General features: G+C 48.9%; 1 protein-coding gene across 4 annotated transcripts in view; it reads right to left on the bottom strand.

Moving 5' to 3' along the window:
- Positions 1-469: 469 nt before the first annotated feature.
- Positions 470-20790, bottom strand: part of PARP16 (poly(ADP-ribose) polymerase family member 16) — a 33020-nt gene continuing 12699 nt past the window's right edge. Inside the window, exons 4-7 of one of the 4 annotated variants that reach the window (XM_079912019.1) lie at positions 18566-18772; positions 15629-15800; positions 14087-14228; positions 470-5551 (exon numbers count right to left, since the gene is read on the bottom strand). In XM_079912019.1, the coding sequence (XP_079768145.1) occupies positions 5362-5551; positions 14087-14228; positions 15629-15800; positions 18566-18772 (711 nt within the window). In that variant the 3' untranslated portion in view covers positions 470-5361. Of the gene's footprint in view, positions 5552-10240; positions 12105-14086; positions 14229-15628; positions 15801-18565; positions 18773-20790 lie in introns of those variants that run through there. The other 3 variants (XM_079912020.1, XM_079912021.1, XM_079912022.1) reach the window with 3 other exon arrangements.

The raw sequence follows: 20790 nt of genomic DNA, 5'->3' as shown, positions 1-20790 counted from the left end.
GGCCCCAAATAGAGCAGCCCAGTGATGATAGGGGGATATCAAAATAACCCCCATAAGGACTTTTGCAGGTTAAGTTGCTCCCACCTCCCAGTCATCCCTGGAGCTGGGAGATCATCAAACCAATTCTCCAACACCCATTGTGTGGGGAGTCAGAGGGATGGCCAGCATGACCTCTAGGGCAGACCCTCTCTGTGAAGGCCTCCCTCAGGGCCTTAGCCACCTGAGCTCATACTCAGAGCATTTCTCAACTCAGCAACCCTGGCTAGGCCCTAAACCCCTCCCTCATTCCCTTCAGGTCAGGGATATTTCAGGAGAGCCCAAGAGCTGCCAGTTTTCACAGGCTGCAGGGGATTCCCAAGATGGTCACCCCCACCTGCCCTGGCTGACGGATGCTGTCACCTGCCCTCCCCCCACCCTCTCCGTGTTATTCCTGCTGGAACTCACCATTCTAGAAGACTTGAGGGGACAGGGGTTTTGGAGGTCTCCCCAGTGCTCCAGGATCCTAAGGCCACTTGCGCCAGGAGCACAGTGATACCCTCCCAGGAGTATCAATCATGGAAGACAGGTGCCCTCCGCCTAGAGGGGTCTGCCCACTACTGGGGCTGGTCAGACAGGCCCAGACATGTCAGGCAGCCTGAGGCCTTACCTGACCCAGCTCTTCCCTGTGTCCTGATCCTACTTAGCTCAGCGTCTTGTGACACCAGGGATGGGCTCAGGGAAGAATCAGGTCAGAAGAGGGCATTGAATCTGTGTTTCATAGTGCTTTTCGTAAGACTAAGAAAATGTCAAGGGTCCACATCAGAGAATGGGGTGGAGGGAGCGTCTCACACACAGATCTGAGTTAGCGGCTTCTTAGAAGGCACTTAAGAAAGGGCCAGACTTTCTCACCCAACTGTCTTCCCCTCACCTCAACCAACATAGCACCAGAAATCCCTAACCATGTGGTTCCAATTATCTCAGTTAGTCAACGTGTCTACTAACGCAGAATTTGTGAGGTAAGAAAGCTGGAAAGACCCTATATCAGGACAGAAGCTAACGTTTTTTGAACATCTACTGTGAGCCTGGCATGGTGCTCAACGCTTTACACACATTTATCTTATTCAATCCTCACAACAACCCTGAGGGAGATCAAGCAACTCTAAAGGAGGCACAACTCATATGGCAAAGCTGGTATTCAAACCTGGTTCTGTCTGAACATAGACCATCTACAATTAGGCATTCCCAATTTGAACTTCTAGAAAGTAATTAACTCAGGAAATCAATCCTACTCCTTCCGTAAAGCAAGCAAGCCTGTAAATTAAAGACATGGTCATCCAACCTCTCCATTCTAACAGATGAGGAAACTGAGGCCAGATCACAGAGTCTGAGCTGAGCATAGGACAGTGGCTCAGACTTAGGTCAGTGTTCCTCCCACCACCCCAGCCTGTCTCACAGCCCTAAGTCTTCACTAAGTCAGGTGAGGGAACGGCGGGAGAAAAGCTGTGGGCTCTGCCCTCTAGAAGACAAGACAAAGAGAAACACATATATAGCCACACACAGACAACCACACAGGCAGACATGCAGAGACACAGCTCCATGAGGAAACAGGCAAGAAGGGTCCTTACTCCAGGTCTACCCTTTTTTATTTTATTTTATTTTAATTTTATTTAATTTTATTTATTTTGTTTTTAGGCCACACCACTTGGCATGCAGGATCGTAGTTCCCTGACCAGGGATGGAACCTGTGCCCCTTGCATTGGGAGTGTGGAGTCTTAACCACTGGATCGCCAGGGAAGTCCCCAGGTCTACCCTTTAGATAGCCACACTCTGGCTCTATTCTGGCCCTTTCCATCCCACACAGTGAGAAGTCCATGGGGTCAAGAGGATGGGCCAACTGGGAGCCCATGCCCCACTCCTAGACTACAAATCAGGTACATGGGACCCTATTATCTCCTGCTCAGAGCCATATGGTCAGACTTTGCCAATGGTGTGGGCACCCCTAGGCCCAAAGGGTGGCCAGGGGGTGGGGAGTATGCATGGAGTTTGCAATGTGTGAGGAGTCACGCATGCATGTGAGGCCCCTCGAGGTACAGGATGGAGCTGGGATGGGGAAGGAGAGGCTGGGGCCACTTGCTCTGTGTTGCTGTGTTCCTAGCACAAAACTCAGAGGAGCTAGGAATTCAAAATCAAACCCAGCTCTCCAGTTATTAGGACTGAGTCTTTCATTTAGCCGTTTGTTGTTTTGACTTATTTAAATATTTAGACATGAACGTAAGCCTTCATTTGTGCTCTTGCTCTGGGTCTTTCAAATGTTAGGAGCCACCCTAGACACCTCTCTAACTTCCCTGTGCCAGTGTGGGCCCAGTCACAGCACAAGCACTTTAAAGATGTCTGTTAGTAAATGAGCAAATCACTTTATGAATGAATTGAAGATTGAGTGAATGAATGCTGCTGCACAAATATAAGTACACAGACATACATGCTTTCAGAGACTCACCAACATATTAGTGACAAATATATGCCCACGCTCTCAAAGACACATATGCCTAAACTTACATCTACAAAGACAAGTCCATGTTTGTACCAAAATAACCTAAATGCTCACATGTGCACTTCCACCTGTAGGTAGGCGTAAACCTACTCACCTATGCAAAGACACAGAGGCCCACACTTTCCCATGATGATACCCACACACACAAGCTTACACAGAGAGGTGGATATATACACATGCAGACAAACATATAAGTATACACTTTCCCACTGAGGAATCTAACTCCAACCAGAAATGTAGCCACCTACACATACAAACATGGAACAGTCACATGAATCCACACTGATACACGCAGCTAGATGAAGACAAAGCCATAGGCCCAAGGAAGACTGAGTAAGACACCTGTCCACAGAGACCCTCAGGCTGCCCTGGGCTCCCACACTGTCTGCCTCCCTCCTCCTCCTGTCTGCCTCCCTCCTCCTCCTGTCTGCGGCCAGAGGGGGATCCTAGAGGAATTCCTTCTGCAGACAGGAATGCTGTTCTCTCTCCTCCCCGACAGTTCAGGCCAGAGCCCTAGGGCAGAGAAGCAGATGCTGTGTGCTGGGGGGCTCCCCCTTCCCAAGTAATCTGCCCTCTGGCCCTGGCTGCCTCCCACACCCTGACCAAGCCTCCACTGGATGCTGGACTGTGGACAGTGGCAGAGCCCCACTCAGGTCCTGCTGTCCCAGCTCCACTCCCAGCAGGATGATTTAGGAGGGGCTGGTGAACAGTGCTTTTCCAGAGGCCTTGCTTTCTCAGGAAATGGCTCGGCCGCAAGCCTGATCTCCAAAACAGGCATAGGGTGAAAACACCTCTGCTCCTCTCCAATAACATGGGCCGTGCCTCTCACTCAGAGCCCCTCACGTCATTCTAGCCACAACATCCCAAGGTAGTAGATAGCAAGAAAGGCCCGGGGTCTCATCCTGCTTCTGCACTGACTCGCTATGTCCACCTCTGTAAAACAAGCCATGTGGGTGTGATGCCTTCAGATCTAGCTAGAACAATGTATGAGTTTCAAATTCACCAGGCAGCCTCTGCACAAGGGTGAAGGCACTCCAAACCCAGGGACAGTGGCCTGGTGTTGACCTCTTCTGAAGTCAGAGTCATTGTTACAAACACAGAGCTTGTGCCAGGAGGGGCTGAGGGCTGAGATGCTTGGCAGTGGGGCAAAATGGGGACTCAGGCACAGGAATGTCCTGTGCAGTCTGAAGACAGAAGGCCACCTCCCCTCTCCCTTCCAGCCACTCACCAGGTCCCCCAGGCCTCTGCTGGAGGTAGACACAGGGCTGCAGCCCCACCCAGCCGAGCAGCCTGAGAGACAGGAATGCTGCTCAGCACAGCTGTTTGGACAAGGGAGGCTGTTTATTCTCTGATGTCGGGAACATCTCAATCAGGGGGATTTGGCTGCTGGCAGCCCCTGGATGCAAGGTTTAGAAGAAGTCAACTTAATCAGAGAAGGCTGAGGGCCCAAGCTCTGAGCAGGCAGTGGGGGTGGAAGGAAGAGGCCACCCCTCCCTGCCCCACATTCAGTGCCATGTGCACCTCAGAGCTCACCTCCTGGGTCTGCAGTGACAGAGCTGGAAGGGTGAATGGAGCTGAGCCTGAAGCTCTCATTAATAGTGTGGCCATTGAGGGGGGCGGGGGGGGCGGGGATGGAGACTTCCCGAGGTCCCACCTCCAGCATCCAGCTGCCCCCTGCTTATGAGACACGGCAGACCTAACAGTCTTCACCTGGGGAGGGAGCTCATTTGGCATGCCTTGAGCTGGCGCTGCCCACTCCAGCCTCCCTACACCACCAGCCCAGATCCCTTTTGCTCAGGCAGCCCCTCTAGCTGCGGCCTTGCAGCTAGTCAGCTCTGGCTCTGCCTCTTTCGGGCTTTCTCACCTTGGATAGTCACCTCTCCAAGCCTCTTTCTTCTCCTATAAAACAAAGGTAATAGTATCTGCCTTGAAAGGGTATTGTGAGGATTAAATAATTCTTTCAATATGCTCATCATTCAGGAGGCACTTAATAAATGATAGTGCCTTTCTCCCTCATTCCTTCTATTGCTACAGACCCAAGCTCTGGTTTTCCTGTGGGCCAGGACCCTCCAGTATAGTTTATAACCCCGGACCCTGGTCACATCTACCTACTGCTGCTCGCAGACCTCAGAGTGCTCTGGGGTTCCCTAGGCCAGAAGACTTTCTGGAGGAGTCCAAGTGACCCAAGGAAGCACCTTGATGCTCAGGCTGCAGAATAACCCAGAACATGGTGTTTTTTGTGTGTGATTTGCCCAATTCTCATTTTGCACAGGTTTGAATGCCTTGTGGGTAGAGTCCAGGGGTGAGGACAGTCAAAATTCATCAATCCTGGGCTTCCCTGGTGGCGCAGTGGTTGAGAGTCTGCCTGCCAATGCAGGGGACATGGGTTCGTGCCCCAGTCCGGGAAGATCCCACGTGCCGCAGAGCGGCTGGGCCCGTGAGCCATGGCCACTGAGCCTGCGCATCCGGAGCCTGTGCTCCGCAACGGGAGAGGCCACAACAGTGAGAGGCCCGCGTACAGCAAAAAAAAAAAAAAAAAAAAAAAAAAAATTCATCAATCCTGACTCACACATCTGAAAACCACATCTTTCTATATTCAATAAAAGTTTACACCAAAAACAATGGAGCACTGGGGATGATAATGGGTATAAGTTATGGACTCCCCCCTCCTTTTATTCCCAAGATCCAATTTAAATTCTGTTAAAAAGCGGATTCATTGGTCACTTAAGTGAAAGGCCTAGCTTTAGGCATGACTGCATTCAGTACTCAAACATCATCATCATGACTCTCTTCCTCTTCCTCTCTTGGCTCTACTTTCCACGGTGTTGGTGTCAGTCTGAAGCTTCACAAGGCAGCAAGACGGCATCAGGAGGAAGGCAAGTCTCTTTTCCAGCAGCCCCCGAAAACAAACCTCCTGTGGACTCTGACTGGGTCACGTGCCCATGTCTGAACCAATCACTGAGGCGGAAGTAGGGCGGTGCAACTTGCTGACTGGCTAGGGCCTCAGCCACTGGTCCACCCCTAGAGCGTGTGGGTGAGAGGGGCAGTCAGCTTTACCAAGATCCAGTGAGAGTGAAAAGAGGTTGGTTCCCCACAGAGAAGCTGCGGTAGGTACCAGTAGAGTGATACGGACCACAGGGGACAAGAACAACGGATGTCAAACAACGGAAATCAGTGGGTCAAAAACTAAGATGACAAATGCTTTTCAAGCACCTTCAAGCCCTCTAAAAATATTATTGATGTGCTAGTTTTAAATCCCTAGACACCTCTGATAGACATTGTGTTATGGACCCATTTGGGATAGCCTGGACTTGCTTAAGAACAGTAAAAAAAAAAAAAACTACACCTTTCAACTGGTCTGCAATCCATACTTCCCAGGAATTCAGACTGGCCTTGTCTCCTTCTTGTCCCACTAGCAGGCAGTTTGACTGAAGTGACCAGTGTTGCCAGGGCTGGAAGGGCCTGTCAGCACTGCAAGCTTATTTCACTGAGCCAAAGGGGTATCGGGTATCAAGCAAACTCTGACTCCAGTGGCCCCAGCCCTCTCCGCCTACCTCCTCACATGGTCAAAGCTCCTCTCACCCTTGAATTTCCAGTGATTTCTTCCTCTCTCACCTCTCCCCCACCCCCTCCACCACCCCCAGCTCCACAAGTCTTACTAAAACCTGTTCTTAAGAAAGGATTCCTGGGCTTCCCTGGTGGCGCAGTGGTTGAGAATCTGCCTACCAATGTAGGGGACACGGGTTCAAGCCCTGGTCTGGGGAGATCCCACATGCCGCGGAGCAACTGGGCCCGTGAGCCACAGCTACTGAGCCTGCGCGTCTGGAGCTTGTGTTCCACAACACGAGAGGCCGTGACAATGAGAGGCCCACGCACCGCGATGAAGAGTGGCCCCCGCTCGCCGCAACTAGAGAAAGCCCTCACACAGAAATGAAGACCCAACACAGCCTAAATAAATAAATAAATTTATAAAAAAGAAAGGCTTCCTCATCAGTCCTTCACATGTTTGTATGAATAAGCATCAAATCAACAGTTTAATCTCTCAGGGCCATTTGCATTTTAAGTCTGAGCCTTTCAAATGAAACTTTTAAAAGACTCTGTTCTGCCCACCCCACTCTACTCCCAAAAGGTACTTTTGGTGACAGAGAGCAAATGGGACTCCCTGAAATCAAGCAATAAATGTCCACAAAATTCTCTGAAACCCTCACCCATCTGCATTGGCTTGCCAGTGAATTTTTTCTCGTCTGTCTTCAGTCACCTTTGCTGACATTACCCTCTACTATGGCAAAGAAGTTTCTTGTATCCTTTCCTCCATTTATTCAGTCAACAAACTTTTCTTGAACTTCCACCATGTCTTAGATACTTGGGTTTACAAAGATGACCTAGGCCCTGACCTCAAGCAGCTTGCAGTTAAATTTTAGTGCAGGAAACATCACCTTCACCACCAGATTTTTAACACAAGCAAAGTCTAGCCCAGTGGCTGGTATAAAGTAGGTATTCAGTAAATGCTGCTTCTCCTTCTCAGGGCTACACTATGTGGGCACTACAGTGAATACTGGAAATTTTCTCAAAACTCTATCCAGGTGGTAAGAGTGCCAGCAGGAGTGGGTGGAAATGGTGGTTTCCATCTCGCTTCAGAATGTCACGATTTATTTTGGATGCTCCAAATGTCAGGCTGGAGATTCACACAAAGGAGAGGGTCTTATTCTAACCAGATCAGGGCTAGAGGCGGCCCAGGACACTGTCTGCACGGTGCACAGCCCCAGACAGTTTGGAAACAAACAGTAACTCGTCCAGAGGAAAGAGACTGACAAAAGCCAAAACAAACAAAGGCCAAGAGATGGAAAACTCACGAGGTGGGGCAGGGTGGAGAGGAGGAGAGTGGAGGGCTGTGGAAGGGGCTTAGGGAGGGGTGTGGTCCTGGTTTTTTTCTGGGGAGCTGAATCCAGCTCCTGCCCCACTCCCTACTAAGAATCACCATGGCAACGGGGAGGGTGAGTATGGCTGATTCCAAGCCAGTACAAACCTCCTGGGCTTAGCAGCAGGAATGGGCTCAGATGCATAGGGCCATGTTCTAAAGAAAAATATCTGAATTGGGCTTTTAAAATCACAACCTCCCCCCGCCCACTACTGGTTCTGCAGACAATCAGTGTTTAACAAAATGAAAAGAAACAATAGTGAACCACATCCCTACTCCACATCTCTCTCACATACACATACACACTAATCCAAAGCCTACAGAGTAAAATCCTTCCTTTCGTGGTGGAAACTGACAGCTCATTGGATTCTTAGCTCTTCTCAGAAGCAGGGACCTAGCCTGTGAGAGGTCCATTTGCCACCTCCCAAAACTACTCCCCCTGACAGTGGCATCAGTGACAGAAGGCTGATGAGGTTGCTTTGACAAGACCAAGGCAGCTGGGGCTCTGATGGGAGGTGGCTCCAGCTGAACCACCATCTGGTCTCGTCTGCCATCAGCCGCCTGGGGAAGCTCTTGGCCCATAGCGGGTTTGTCAGCAAGGAGACTGGTGCTTCCTCCTCCATGAAAGTGTTTGCAGCATGAGCCCCCTGAGCTCTCAACCCTCAGAACCCAATTTTGCCCTTTCCTGAGCTGGTTGGCCTAGGGGGTCTGCCTTAGATGTGGGGTCAGTGCTAAACAGAACTGAGTCTTCAGGGTTTGTCTCCTTCCTGCCTCTCCATTCCCAGGTACCCATGGATCTCATACTATCCCCCATGACCCTAGTCCACGACTCATGGTAGGCACAGGGCCTAGAGTCCCCGTTACAAAAAGGATTTAATTCCCTTTAAAATTAGAAGTGGGGGAGCTTCCTGGTAGCGCAGTGGTTAAAAATCCACCCGTCAATGCAGGGGACACAGGTTCAATCCCTGGTCGGGGAAGATCCCACATGCTGCGGAACAACTAAGCCCAACGCACCACAACTACTGAGCCTGCGCTCTAGAGCCCGCAAGCCACAACTACTGAAGCCCGTGTGCCTAGAGCCCGTGCCTAGAGAAGCCACTGCAATGAGAAGCCCACGCATGGCAACAAAGAGCAGCCCCCCTTGCCGCAACTAGAGAAAGCCCACACACACAACAAAGACCCAACGCAGCCAAAAATAAATAAAATTTAAAAAAATAAAATTAGAAGGGGAAAATGAGCTTTTAAGTGGTAGAAAACATTTTAGTACATAAGAGTAATACGTTCATCTTTATACCAACACAGTCCTACGGTATAATTTAATTTATTTATTTATTTTAATTTATGTATTTTATTTACTTATTTTTGGGTCTTTGTTGCTGCGTACAGGCTTTCTCTAGTTGCGGCAAGCGGGGGCTACTCTTCGTTGCGGTGCACGGGATTCTCATTGTGGTGGCTTCTCTTGTTGCAGAGCACGGGCTCTAGGCACACGGGCTTCAGTGGTTGTGGCGCACGGGCTTAGTTGCTCTGCGGCACATGGGATCTTCCCGAACCAGGGCTCGAACCCGTGTCCCCTGCCTTGGCCGGCGGATTCTTAACCACTGTGCCACCAGGGAAGCCCCCTACAGTATAATTTTAGATTTTTTTTTTTTTTAGAGGAAGGGGCCCATGAAGGCAAAAGCGCCCAGGGCTCATGAAAGTCATAGTGTGGCCCTGTCCTAGTCTTCCCTCCCGTCCATTCCAACCCTCTAGGCTCCAGGAATTTCCTTCCCTCATATCAAAATGTACGTGTCCCATGGAGCCCACTGGCTTGGAAGTTCCTGGAGGACAGGACCGTTCTTCATCCATCCTCATGTCCCCATCGTAAGCCCAGTGCCTGCCCCACAGTCACATCAGGTATTATACAACCTCTTTTTTGGGGGGGGTTGGGAGGGGACAGAAAACTCAGAAAAAGGGGATTAGGTTTTAAATAAATATTGCCTGAGGACACCAGGAAACTGTGCACATTTCACATCTGTGCAGTCGGACTTTGTTCACATCCCCTATGCTGAACTCTATGGAAACTGCTCCGGCCAAGTTCACCAATGATCTCCAACTCAGTAAATCCCATAGAATTTCTCAGGTATAATCTCGATTGCTTGGCAGCATTTGACAGTGCTCACCAAGCCTTCGTTTTTCGCTTCTGTGACACTTCACCGTTCCAGGGTCCCTGGGCATTACTGCTCTGTCTCCTTTGCATGCTTATCTCCTCTGCTGAGCCATTAGAAACAAATAATAACGATAATAATAATAGCAGCTGAAACAAATCAGCTACTTGCTCTGTGCTGAGCTATTGTAACTGTCAGTTCTTTTAATCCTCAAAATAATCCTAAATCCATTCTCCAACCACCAGCCAGAGCGATTTATCTGCAAACCAAATCTGATATCACTTCCTTGGTTAAAATCCAATGGCTCTCCCCAGCCCACCACTTTTAAGGTCTTTCATGATCTGTTCCCTGCCCACCTTTCCAGCCTCATTTCTCACCACAGCCTCTTCCTGTAGGACCCTCCTGCTTTCACCTTCTCCAGAAAGAACTCTAGGTCTTTGCACTGTTCACACTGCCTGAAACGCTTTTCCTCCACCTCTTAGCCTGACACCAATGTCTTTCAGGTTTCAGTTGAACGTCACCTTTCCTGGGTGCCCAGTGGGGCTGAAGAACATGATGCTTACGAGACTGACGCTGAGCCAGGTTCAACCCCCAGCTCTGCCACTTCCCAGCCATGTAACCTTGGGCAACCTATTCAACTCTCTGGGCCTTCACTTTCTTATCTGTTGTGAGGATTAAAGAAATCAGTACATGTAAGGTGCCTTGCAGGCTCCAGGGTGTCACCTCCATATTTCCTGATCCCAGACCATGTTAAGATTCCTTGCCAAGTAGCTTCCAAAACTCCTTTATGATACCGTATAATGCCAACTTCACTTCTGAGAATGTTTGTCCATCTGCCTACCTTGCTAGACTGTCAGCTCTGTGAGGGCAGGGGCAGTCTGACCTGATTCTGCTCCTACTTCTAGTCCCTGGCACACAGTAGGGTCTCATATTTGCTAAATCAATAACTATAAATCCAATGCCTACAGATATCCTGGAGATATATACTCTCCAGCAAACGGCCACCTCGAACAAGGACGGATAAAATTTTTCCCAACAATGAATACACAGCAGCCTCGTGCTGAGGCTGAAAGCAGTCACAAAGGCAACTTGGAAATTAGGAAAATACCTTTATTATCTCTGAAATGCTCCAATATTCAATGTAAAAACCAGGATAGTGGCTTTTTCACAACCTCACAAATTATAGAAAAGTGAATTTCCACATTCTTTACAGAAATCTCCCCCCTAAATCAGATAGGGCTCCGTGACAGCTGACACGGGGCAGAGAATACAGCAGGTAGAACCAGGGCTCTCTGAGCAGCCTGAGGCTTTCCCTGAACATTTAAAGCCCAGGCTGAGTCCCAGAGACTTGCGGGCCCTGTGAGAGAGGCTCAGCCCACACACATCCGTGGCACACCGAGGGAGGCCTCTATCTCAAAGGCCAGCTGCCCACAGAAGGCCTGCAGTGTGGCACCTGTGGCTAACAGGCCACAATCAAGGCAGGTTCGTGAGAAGGAGAGCAGGAGGCAGGCCTACAGCTCAAATCCTTCTCTCTAAAATATGGCCAGGAAAGAGGCTGTGGACACCGGCCAAATGGTGCTCTAGGTTTAGAAATTTCCCCTTTTACTCAGCTCACAAAGACTAATTTGTCAAACAGCTACTTTTAAAAAAAAAAATCAGAAAACAAACATTTGGTTCCATTTCAGCTGTAATCAGCAGTTGGTAATTTTTAGAAAAAGATGACTTGATTTGCTCTTTGTTTTCTATCGGTTCTCTGACTCCTTCCTTTCTCATCCATGGTTGGGGCAGAGGGGTTACAGCTGTAGCAGAAGGCTCTCTGTTAATGTGAGAAAACTGTGAAAGTGTTTTGCACTCACATACAAAGGCTGATGGAATTCAAAACAATCCCACCGATTTTTATGGGAAACATGACTGTTCCTCTCGGGTATCTCAAGTCAAAACAAGGCAACCGCCTAGTGATTTATAGTCCCCACTACACATTTCCGCCTTCCAGAAGGCATTAGAGAAGGGCCAACGTCCGCCAGAAGCAATTGTAAACACCCCACTGACAGCCTGGACACTTTGTTTTTAAATGCAGCAGGACTTTCTCCTTCGGCCCTGGCAAAAAAGACAACTCCCTAAGACTATTTAGGAAGGCGCAGACAGGAAATCTCCCCCAAAACCTAAGAGTGAGGGGCCAGTAGCCTCCGTTGACTAGAGTGTGGCTGAGAGCATCATCAAAGGCAATTGATACATTTATGGCATATAAAAATTGTCCTGTGGTCCCCAACTGGCCCCCAGGCTTGACCTAGCTGGATGTGAGGCCCGGGAGGGACAGAACAAGTTATCATAAGGCACGTGGTTGCGGTGGTCCCCACACCAGGCCCAGAAAGATCATCTCTTCACGCGATTCCAAAAGTGTTGGAAAGCTGAGGAGTTGATGACACTCACTATGAGCAGCAGCAGCAGATACAGGGATATCATGACCGTGAACCAATGGCTGGAAACCCAGGAGAGCTGGCTTGAAGCCCTGCTTCAGGGGGAAAAAAGAGTTGATGTTGGAACAAAGAGAAAAACATTTTTTTAAAGTGTATGCAACAACTTCTGGCTCAAAGAAGATGAAATGATCGATTTCATCCTCTGAATGAGCCATGAAAAGAAGCTTTGTGCATGCTCCTTTGCTCAAAGAACCTGGGGCTGGGCTTCCCTGGTGGCGCAGTGGTTAAGAATCCACCTGCCAATGCAGGGGACACGGGTTCGAGCCCTAGTCCGGGAAGATCCCACATGCCACAGAGCAACTAAGCCCGTGGGCCACAACTACTGAGCCTGCGCTCTAGAACCCGTGAGCCACAACTACTGAAGCCCGCGTGCCTAGAGCCCGAGCTCTGCAACAAGAGAAGCCACCGCAATGAGAAGCCCGCGCACCACAGTGAAGAGTAGCCCCTGCTCGCCGCAACTAGAGAAAGCCGCGCACAGCAACAAAGACCCGATGCAGCCAAAAATAAATAATAAATAAATTAATTAATTAAAAAAAAAAATCTGGGGCTATTTGCCCTGGCGCTGACACGCCTTTCACCAGAATTTCTCAACCTGGTTACCTATTCCAAAAGTTCTTTCCCTTCATTGGTAGGAATAATAGAATGAGTAAAATTAAGCAACTGAAAACTAAATCATGCTCACAGCTGGCCTAAAGAAACCAGAAAGAACAGAGATACGGGCAGATTTAGATGAAAAGTAGAATTCTATTAGATGAAGAGGGAACTTGAGTCACCATGGGAACCAAGTAGAAGAGTATAAAGGTGGTTGGTGGGCCTCACTGGGGCACGCGGACAAATTACAGTTAACACGTCTGTCGCTGACCAACACCACGAAGATCTTTTCTAGATGTAAAAAGACAGCTATGCAATGAGCTCATCCTGATCTTTTCTTTTATAACTCCTCTTGTACCTTTTATAACCTGTCTTTTCCTAAGCAAGACTTTGGTATCTAGAAGGATGATCTCACTAAGGGTGTCTGACCAGATGACAGCAGGTGGCAGGGCATTCAGCAAAAGTCTTTTCACTCTCAGACATGCACAAGTATTATCCTGAGCAGGGGAAATCCTCTTTTGCCCACTGGGAGATGATCTAAACCATCCAAGTGTGCACTAGAGAGACACTCCAGGAAGAAGTGGGAAAGGAATGGAATTTTCAACTTGAAAAAGCCGGATGATTTTAAACCAAAGAATAATGTCCCCCACACTTAGGAACCCAGTACGTATTTCCCAGATTTAAGGAGGGAGGATTTTACTAGATACTGCATTCTGAAGCATAGAATCCACTGGTGTGTGCGAGTAGGAGTCGAGAGTATTAACAATCACCCTTTCCCTGTCTTGCCTGTTCACCTGCTGCTCATCCCCATGAGAAAATCTACCACGGACCCCCAACAGTGTGACAAAACCTCAAAGTGACCCGCAACCCTGGAGAGCCCTGCCATACCCTCGAAAACACAATGCTGAGACGGCATGAGGAATCCACCACTCCCGGGTTCTTAGGAGCTGGAAGGCCTCATCTGCTGTTGGATTCAACACTCTCATTTTAGAGATAAAGATGAAGCATCTCAGGTCCAGAGAGGAGCAGGTGGTGGTTCGACAGCCAGCTTGGAAAGTGACCAAGCTGGACGGCACATAATCTCAGCCAGATCCTGGCACCACCCTGCCTCTCAGCGCAAGCCAGTGAGGGGGTTTCAGACTGTGATCAGGAGCCCAGGTGGCAAAGGGGCTTCACAGTTGGGCTTCATTCAGTCTCTCAAGTTATTTATGTTAACAAAGCTCTTCTTCACTAGAATATACAGTCCCTTAGGGCCAGGACCAGATTCTATTCGACTTGTATTCCTCACTTCTTACCCCTTACATAAAGCGGAGATAGCTGAGGTGTAAGGCTGGGGGAGAGGAGCTGCTGATAACTAAGAACCCAGTACTATGAATGCAGCCTTTAGCTGTTCTCCTGGACCTCACGCAGGGACCATCCTTCTCACCTCTTGGGCTGCTTCTGTGAGTACACCAGCAGGTACTTCACTCGCAGGAGCTCGTTATTGGTGACCACAAAGTACTTTGGAGGGATGTCTCCCCCTTCACTGTGCTTGATCCTCGCTCTCCTGCGATCTATCTCCCTGGAATCTAAATAAGGAGATAAAGCACAACTTTACAGGGGGAAGATACAATAATAACAGAAGCAAACTATGAAAAGAAATGGGTCAAGCACCCTGGTCCTGAGGGTGGAGAAGCCCCGAGAGGCAGAGGAATGGGCTGTGTGTGTACGTGAAGCAGTACTTAAAAATAGGAGAGTCCGACAAGCAGACAACCGGGAGGAGGAAAAGGAATAGGAAACTAAAAGGGATACAAGAGGGGAAAAAAAAAAACTGAGTTGGGAAAGCAGAGGGAAGAAGCAGATTGATGGCCATAACAAAAAAATAATCTGGGACTAGAAATAAGACTTGATCTGAAACAAACTTTTTAACAGCATTTTAAATTAACGGTTCTGGATTCGAGTTTCTTAGAACACTTATCTTCCACCTTTTGTACCAAGACTTGTTTCAAAAAACAAAACAAAACCTTTCCTTTTAGTAACATGAAAAAGCTTTACCAGAAAGAACCAAAACAAAAAAACCCACAAAAGGTCAAAGCTTCGTGACAGCAGACGTTGCAAGGTTTTGTCCTAATGTTTAATGTCACGGTTTGCAGACTTCCTAAGAATTACAAAAGCGAATATTCGTGCTGTCTGGTTTGGGAGAGTGGCGTCAGACCTGGGCCCATTCCTCAGGATTCCAATTGTTTTACATTAGAGGCCAGGAACAGACAGTTTTCTCAATTCTCCTTTTCTCAGTGGAACCAACAGGCCAGCTCTGGAGACTAGAATGACAGTTCTATGACCTCTGCCTTTGAGGGCAAAACAGCAGGGGGCAGGGGGCAAAGATCTAAGGCACATATCAGGAGAGCAGACTGAGGTGGCCACTCCCTAGAGAGCCCAGGATTCACCCCCATGGCCTCAGGTGCCCCTCACATCCTCTGGGGGCTCCAGCACACAGCAGAGCAGCCTGGAGGAATAGCGTGTGGACGCAAGTCTTTAGCTTCAGTTTAGCAAATGTTTATTGAATGTCAAGTATGTACCAGACTCCCTGCTGACCCCAGGTGCCCAAGAGTGAATCAGATCCAGTCTCTACCTTCAGTGAGACTGTGCTCTGGCCTCACACACTCATTTTCATCTTCTCCACCCCAAAGCTTTCCTTGAGCACTTGGACCCACCATGATTGCCCCTTCCTCTGAGCTGCTGCTGTGGACCTCATCAGCACCCTCAGCTGGCACTCCCTACCCACTGCCCTGTAGTCAGTGATACCTTTTCCACTGTGCGTTCAGTCCAGAAGGAGACTGCTCACTGCCTGAAGGCAGGCCCTGTCCTACACTGTTAACCCAGCCCATCCCTTGGCATGCCATGGGTGCTCCACCCAGCAGCTGGGCCAAAGGCAAAAGCCTGACACCCAGAGGCCTGCAGCACAGGTCTGGGCCAAGTGCTCACTCACCCTTCTTCTTCGTTTGGCACTTGACGTCTGGATGGTCGATGACCTCGCACACGGCCACACAGCTAAGGATGGGGCCCAGGAGGCTGCGCTGCCACCCATGGCCATGGGGGCTGTAAATGAGAGCCAGGCTCAAGTCACTGGTGAGGTAGGTCCCTTCCCCGAACAAGGATGTCTGAAATGGCAGAGATCAACAGAAAAGAAACAGGGCTGGGTGAATGCAGAGTTGGCACAGCAAGATGACACAGGTCTTTCTTCAACAGGGTTGTTAACACAATCTTCAAGCCTCTTTTTTTCCCCCAGCAAAAGGCATAAGATCAAATAATCCTATGACACCGTCACAGGGTTATTACAAAACACGTTCCTATCTGACGACAGTTTAACTGATTGTGGGTGTGGCTAACTAACCTGGCAAACTAGTAGTTCCAGTGCTTAAGGCTGAGTGAGAAAACCAACCACAGGGATAAGAGTCAAACGGACCCAAGTTTGAATCCTGCCTATCCCTCTAACAAGCTAGCAAGTTATATAAACTCTCTGGGTCTCAGTTTCTACATCTGCAAAGCGGTGACAACACTGTCTCCTCAAGGATTCAATGAGATGATGCACATAGAGCACCGCACGGGACACCTGGCACAAGACAGGGGTGGGTATGCCGTCACAGGTTCTGATGTCGTAGGGTATCAGGCATTCCTGCTACATGAATGTGTTAAGCATGGCTACACTGACAGGCTTGCAGAAGCAAAGTCATGCCCTTATGTACAGGGAGGGGGTAACACCTGAGTGACTAAGGGAAGTAATCGGAGTCATTACTTGGAACAGAAACGCATCTCTCAGGCCAGAAACTGTAACCAAATGAGGCAGGCCTATATGAGGGGCAGGGTAAGTTTTGCTCTTTGTGTTGGTGTCGACCAAGAAAATGTCCAAAATTCTAGAAGGCAGGTCCCTGGTGGTGATGCTAATTTGGTGTCCTCCACGAGGAAGCATGCCAGGTGAAAGAGAAGGACCTCAGGTGAAATACCTACAAGCTGAGGCTACAGCAGGCATAGCAAACACATCCTTTGCCCATGGCAGACATCAATAATCAACCGTGACGCCGACATAAAAATATCAATCATGGCAGTCATTCATACTGACTCAGAATCCTTCTCAGCACAACATTCCAGGTAACTGCTACCAGTGGATGGAATTTGACATGAGCTGTAATCCAGATGCTATTCTTGGGCCACAGTGTCAGTACCTTAAGATGATGAATGGCCTCAAACAGCTCACTGAATGTCCTCTACTTGCTAACTGAGAAACATCCTAGTCAGTGGCACCAGGCTTCCACAACTCTAAGCCGATTAAGGGAAGCGTAGGGGAAATGAAACAAGCCTTTCCTTGGCCTTGTTACAGTGTCCCCCTGTCTCAAAAGTTAACACAGACCTTCTCCAAGGACACGGATGTCCTCTGATCTGACCCCACATCCATTTCTGCTTATGCCTGCCATGTATACACCATTCCCTAGACTCAAGAACCATGAGCAGGAGAGCACAACAGCAGGAAACTTGGGGTATCCCTACGAGAAAAACAATCTCAGAGCTTCAACTGGCAGGTAGGCTCCCCCAAGCAAGCCCCTCGCTGAAAACCCAGACAGAGGAGCCAGAAGAGCATCCACGTCACCACAGGACTACGATGAGACGCTTCTAAGCAGCAAACTCCCTCAGGCACTGAAGTGAAGGTTTGGTTCCAAGACTGGAATCTGCAGGCAACTTCTCCAGGTGGGCTCTGGTGTGAAGCAGAGGCCCCCTGGATTCCAGTAGCCTGGCCATAATAATAAGCTGAGAGCCAGTTGTAAACAAGCCCATCATCCTCACAAAACCCAACTGTGCTAATCAGCGGCAGCAGTGCTGGAAAAGTCTCTCCAGCCTCGGGGCTGCATCAGCCACGACTGAGCCCACAGCTCGCGGAGCCAGTCCCCCGGACAAGGCAGATGCTGGGACGACTGGCGGAAAGGCTGCAGCCCTCCAGACACCCCAGAGTCGCTCTCCATCAGCCTCTAAAAGCAGCCACTGCTTCCTTGGTACTTAAGTACAGGAAGAGCCCTTTGCATACATGAACTGTTTCAATCCTATCAGGGCACCAGCACGTGGGTAATGGAATCCTATTTTACAGATGAGGACACCGGGGCTCCGAGAGGTTAAGTAAACTTCCCCAGGATTGCAGAGCTGCAAAGGTGGTCTTTCTGGCTCCTGTCTGTATTCTTCCTCCTTCGCCTCACTGAGGGACAAAATAAGTGCTGACAAAGAAGGGGTGGTTGACACTCCTGACAAAGGAAGGAAAGGTGCTCAAGGAGGGAGCTCCTCTCCTGTTTCCCCAAGGGCTGACTCTGTTGGCGGGTCCCCTAGGCAGGTGTTTCTCAAACTTCAACATGCATACGAATCACCTAGGAGTTTGTTAAATTGTGATTTCTGATCAGGTAGTCTGGGGTGGGCCCGAGACTCCACATGTTCAACAAGCTCCCAGGTGATGTGGACGCCACTGGTCCAGGGATCATGCTGAGGAGTGAGGGCTGGCCACCCACTGGGATCGCCTGGGGAGCTCTGAAAGCACACTGGTGCCCGGGCCCCACGTTGGTCGGGGATGCGGCCAGGCATTGGGATTTTTAATAGCTCCCCAAGTGATTCTAAATGTGCAGCCAAGGCTGGGAACCATCTTTAAACCGATGCTTCTCAAACATTAATCAGTATAGGAGTCACCTGGAGATCTTGTTAAAATGCAGGCTCTGACACAGAAGGTCAGGGGGGCCCAGGATTCTGCCTTTTCACAGGCTCCCGAGCAATGCTGCTGTTGCTGGTCTGCAGACCACACTTTGAGCGGCAAGGCCTTAGTGAGCCTACCCACCCTCACCCCTACCAGCCCTGACACACAGCGCCCCCCCATGTCAGCAGCCTTGGGCCCCACCTTGTTCAGGTGGCAGTGCAGGCCATTGTGGATGATGGAATGGAAGTTTTCTAGGCGGCTCCCATGGAAGGCGTAGATTAGGTCTCGTTCTCCTTTGGTCTCATAAAATTTGGCGTTGGCTGGGTCGGAGTACTCAATTTCAAACAGGAAGTCCGGCACGGGGACAGGCGTGTGAGGGGCACCAGTCAGCTTTTGGATCTTTTCAAACTTGAAAACATGCAAGAAGTTGAAGTTTTATTTGGGAAGTTGGTTAAATGTGCTGCCAAAATGGCCTCCTAAAGCCTTGGGCTTAACGCCTATGGGCTCTGCTCATGAGAAGAACTGGCTTCACAGGAATAAAAACATCAGTTTATAAACAAGCCCAGAGCTTATAGCTCAAGGCTGCTTTCCTCTAACAATACTTTTCCCTGAGAAGCATGAATTGCTCCTTCTAACTAAAGATCACTTCAAATTTTCATTACACTTTCACATCTATTTCCTGCATTCCATCTTGACAGTAATCTTAGGAGGTGGAAAGATGTGATGATGAATTACAGAAATGGCCACAAAATTTTTTCCTACCATCCCTGTCCACTCATCCCTCTGCAATGCGAGTCTGCAGGTGGAATTCCACCAAGATTTCATCAGGAGATGGAATCTATTTCTCCACCCCTTAAATCTGGGCTTGGCCATGTCACTTCCCTTGGTAAACATACGGCAAATAGAGACTTGAACAGAGCTTGCCCTTCCTTGTCTGCTGCTGGGAACCCTTCACAAGCCCTGCTAACCTTCTATAGGATGACAGCCTCGTAGAGGAAGGCCCCAACCACAGCAGCCATCCCCGCTGAAGCCCCCCACACACAAGTGAGGCTACCCTGGATCAGCCCCAGGCGAGCCGGCTCCACCAATAAGAACCACCCAGCCAACCCACAGAATCACGAGAAGCAATCAGTGTTGTTTTAAGCCAGTAGATTTGGGGGATGGTTTGTTATGCAATGAAAGTTAACTGATACAGAAGGGTAAGCTCCTTCCTAAAGGGTAATAATCCTCTTCAGGGCAGAGACCACACCATTTCCAAGATTTCCAAACAGTACATCACAGACCAAAGCCAGTCTGTGTTAAAGTTTTCTCTGGGTTGTGATTACATGACAAAAATAAGGGCAATTTAACAGATATATTTACATTGATGTAAGGTTGCCATGATCCCGTCTTTGGAAGAACTGTCCTTTATTCTGAAGTCAGGGCCATCCTTTTTTTTTGTATTAAAATATCCTTTTATAAAATGATACATGGTAGACAATATCCTTACTTGGGCACAATAAAAAGTTAATAACTCTGGGTCCCAACACTCCATATTTTAATGGAACTTAGCAGATGGGATTGGGATTTGAACCCAGAGCCTGAGGATTTCCACTACTATAATCAAAAATCCAGGAGCAGCTGCCTTATCTACTTTACAAATAGCACCCAACTCCAGTAGGCGCTTGATGCCCTTATGAGGAATGAGTAAATGAATGAATAAATCTAAATTTAACAGATGACGAAAGTGAAACCCAGAGATCATCTAGGAGTTAGCAGCCCAGCCCGACCTGAATACAGGTCTCCTGACTCCCACTCCAGGGCTGTTTATGTTATCTTACCATCCAACATGGATGGAGGATGTCCCTAGACACCAGAAACGAGATGCCAAATTCTATGCCACTTAAGGAGGATTTCTGTCTTTAGCAGGAACTTATAAAACTGAATGCTCTTAAATTAAAACTGATTAAGTGAGGAATAGTACAAACTCCTGCTGCCGCTTACAGGAAAGAATACCTGATCAGGGATGTGCCTGTCCTACACCCTGATCCTTGTCATCCCAGCCCGTCCCCGCGAGATCGCAGCCAAGCAAGGGAAGCCAAATTATGGAATATCTGGCCTGTGCCAGAGACTGTACTGCGGGTGAGACACATTCTATTATAGCTCCCTTCTGAGGTAACTATTAATATTCTCAATTTACAAATGGGGAAAAGAAGACTCAATAATAGATGGGAATGGGATTTGAACCCAGAGCCTGAGGATTTCCACCACTTCGGGTTCTGCCTCTTTGCTTCCTGACAGCTGGAATGTTTGGTCCACCCTTGTCAGAAGTACCTGGGGTGCTTCTGATACCCAACTTTTACTGAGCCCCTAGCATGTGCCCTTAGGCATTGTTCTAAGTGAGAAAATTCATTTAATTCTCACAGCCAGTTCCCTGGTGGAAGTAT

This window comes from Stenella coeruleoalba (genome assembly GCF_951394435.1).
Source record: "Stenella coeruleoalba genome assembly, chromosome: 2".
Classification (NCBI taxonomy): Eukaryota; Metazoa; Chordata; class Mammalia; order Artiodactyla; family Delphinidae; genus Stenella; species Stenella coeruleoalba.
Note: the sequence above shows the minus strand (reverse complement) of the source record. Positions and strands in the feature narration are given on the sequence as shown.